The sequence below is a fragment of the Brassica napus genome, chromosome C9, assembly GCF_020379485.1.
Source record: "Brassica napus cultivar Da-Ae chromosome C9, Da-Ae, whole genome shotgun sequence".
Taxonomy (NCBI): Eukaryota; Viridiplantae; Streptophyta; class Magnoliopsida; order Brassicales; family Brassicaceae; genus Brassica; species Brassica napus.
The window spans coordinates 52,578,119-52,580,429 of NC_063452.1; the positions used below are offsets into that span (position 1 = coordinate 52,578,119).

Here is a 2,311-nt window from a genome sequence, read left to right on the forward strand (position 1 = left end):
TTTCAGTATATTGTATTTTGTAAAACAAATTCGCATCATGCTTTGTGAATTTTGTTAGACTAATTGACCGGATATGATAATTGATCCTGTGACATAATTGTAGTTTATTTATCTAAATTTATAAAAGTTGTCATCACTTGCAAAGAAGAAAAGTCTTGGGTGAAAAGATACTTTTGTTCCTTTGCCGACCTAATGTGGAGACTTGTCAACATTTTGCAAGTGTAAACTTCTCACCTCCTTCGTAAGGATGTCTTCGTTTAAGTTTCTAAAAAATATTACAAAAATTCGACGAAGGCTAAATCAAGAAAATAAAATATATTTGAAGTCTTCCACCTAACCAGAAGACGATCTAAGGTGGGTTTGAACTTTAAAGATTTAGATTAATGGATCCACAGACACAACAGAACGCCGCAGAAAACAGCCACGCTCCCATTCCGACATCAGTCGTAGTAGACATACATCGCTTAACTTCAGAAGACACTGATCCTAAGCTTCTGAGAGAATCAGCTGGTTCAGAGTCATGTTGCATCGTGAGAATCCCACACAGCCTCGCGCGGATCAACCTCAAAGCATACGAACCCAAGATTGTCTCCATCGGTCCTTACCACCACGGCAAGGAACATCTCAAAATGGCCCAGCAGCATAAACGCAGGTTCTTGAAGTTCTTGGTGGCTAAAATGCAAGAAAATGGAACTGATCCTCAAGAATTAGTCAATGCTGTATCCACTTTGGTAGGAGATATAAGAGGTTCTTACTCAGAGGATCTTGGTTATGAATCTGAAAAGTTGGTTGAGATGATGGTTCTTGATGGTTGCTTTATCCTCACGTTGTTCTTAATAGTTTCTGGCAAAGTTGTTTACACTAATCTTGATGATCCCATTTTCAGAATGCCATGGATCTTGCCGTCGATTCGAGCCGATCTTCTCCTTTTGGAGAACCAGGTTCCTTATGTTCTTCTTCAAACGCTTTTCGAAACATCGAATTTAGTTACTAATAGCTGTTTAAACGAGCTAGCGTTTGAGTTCTTCGACTACTCATTACAAAAACCTGAAACGTTTTGGGCAAAACATTATAGTCTCGAAGCCAAACATCTTCTTGACTTGATACGCAAGACATTTGTCCCTGTTACTTGTCAAAGAAGCATCAAAGAAGCTAATGGTTTTCTTGGATTCGTTTTATCAGCCAAGAAGCTTCACCTTAGAGGAATCAAATTCAAACCAAGGATGAACACAGACTCAATCTTAGACATAAGGTTTAGTAACGGTGTGCTTCATATTCCTCCAGTAGTCATGGATGATTTCACTGCCACGGTGTTCTTAAACTGTGTAGCCTTTGAGCAGTTATATGCAGATTCATCAAACCACATAACGAGCTACGTAGCGTTCATGGCTTGTCTTATAAACGAAGAGAGTGATGCAGCGTTTCTTAGTGAGAGAAGGATTCTTGAGAACTATTTTGGAACAGAGGAAGAAGTGTCTAGGTTTTATAAAAGCATTGGCAAAGATGTTGCTTTCGACTTAGAGAGGAGTTACTTAGCGAAGGTGTTTGAAGGGGTTAATGAGTATAGTTCTAAAGGGTTCCATGTTCATTGCGCAGAGTTTGTTCACACTCATTTTGATAGTCCATGGACATTTGCATCGTCCTTTGCAGCTTTGTTGCTTCTTATGTTTGCGGCTTTACAGGTTTTCTTTGCAGCTTATAGTTATTTCCAACCTCCAAAAGATAAGTGAGAGGTAACTGTAATTTACTTGTTATAATAACTCTTTTGAGTCTAATAAATTCTTTGTTGTTTTCTGTTGATATGCCTTGAATCTGGATGTTACATCTAGGCGATGGATGTTACATCACGTACATCATACCGACTCGGTTGCATCAAGAGCGTTGCATCAAGTTATTATGAATGTTACATCTGATCGTGGGCTTAGGTCCATGAGTCCATTTAGTCTAGGGTTTTAGATGCGAGATGTTACTATATATATCTTGTATTCGAAGTAACCCTGAACTTGCACTCTGTAAACTCAATATCGCCTGCAATAATAAGATCTCTCTTTGCCCGTGGACGTAACCAAGTTGGTGAACCACGTTAAATCTCTGTGTCGTAGTTACATCATTTTTATTCATCTGTTTCCGCATCTGTTTCTTCTTATAATTGTTACAACAAACTGGTATCAGAGCTTCGGGTTGTGATCTAGTGAGAAGATGTCTGGAATAAGAGCGAAGATCGACAAGTTTGATGGGAGAAATAGCTTCAGTCTTTGGCAGACTGAGATGCAGGCGTTGTTGAAGCAACAAAGCATCTGGGGACCATTGT

At 39.1% G+C, this 2,311-nt stretch overlaps 1 protein-coding gene across 1 annotated transcript; it reads left to right on the plus strand.

Moving 5' to 3' along the window:
* The first annotated feature begins 212 nt into the window (after positions 1-212).
* LOC106427828 (UPF0481 protein At3g47200-like) lies at positions 213-1,800 on the plus strand. Its single transcript, XM_013868551.3, has one exon. The coding sequence runs from the start codon at positions 384-386 to the stop codon at positions 1,728-1,730; it is 1,347 nt and encodes a 448-aa protein (XP_013724005.1). The 5' UTR covers positions 213-383; the 3' UTR covers positions 1,731-1,800.
* Positions 1,801-2,311: the final 511 nt, after the last annotated feature.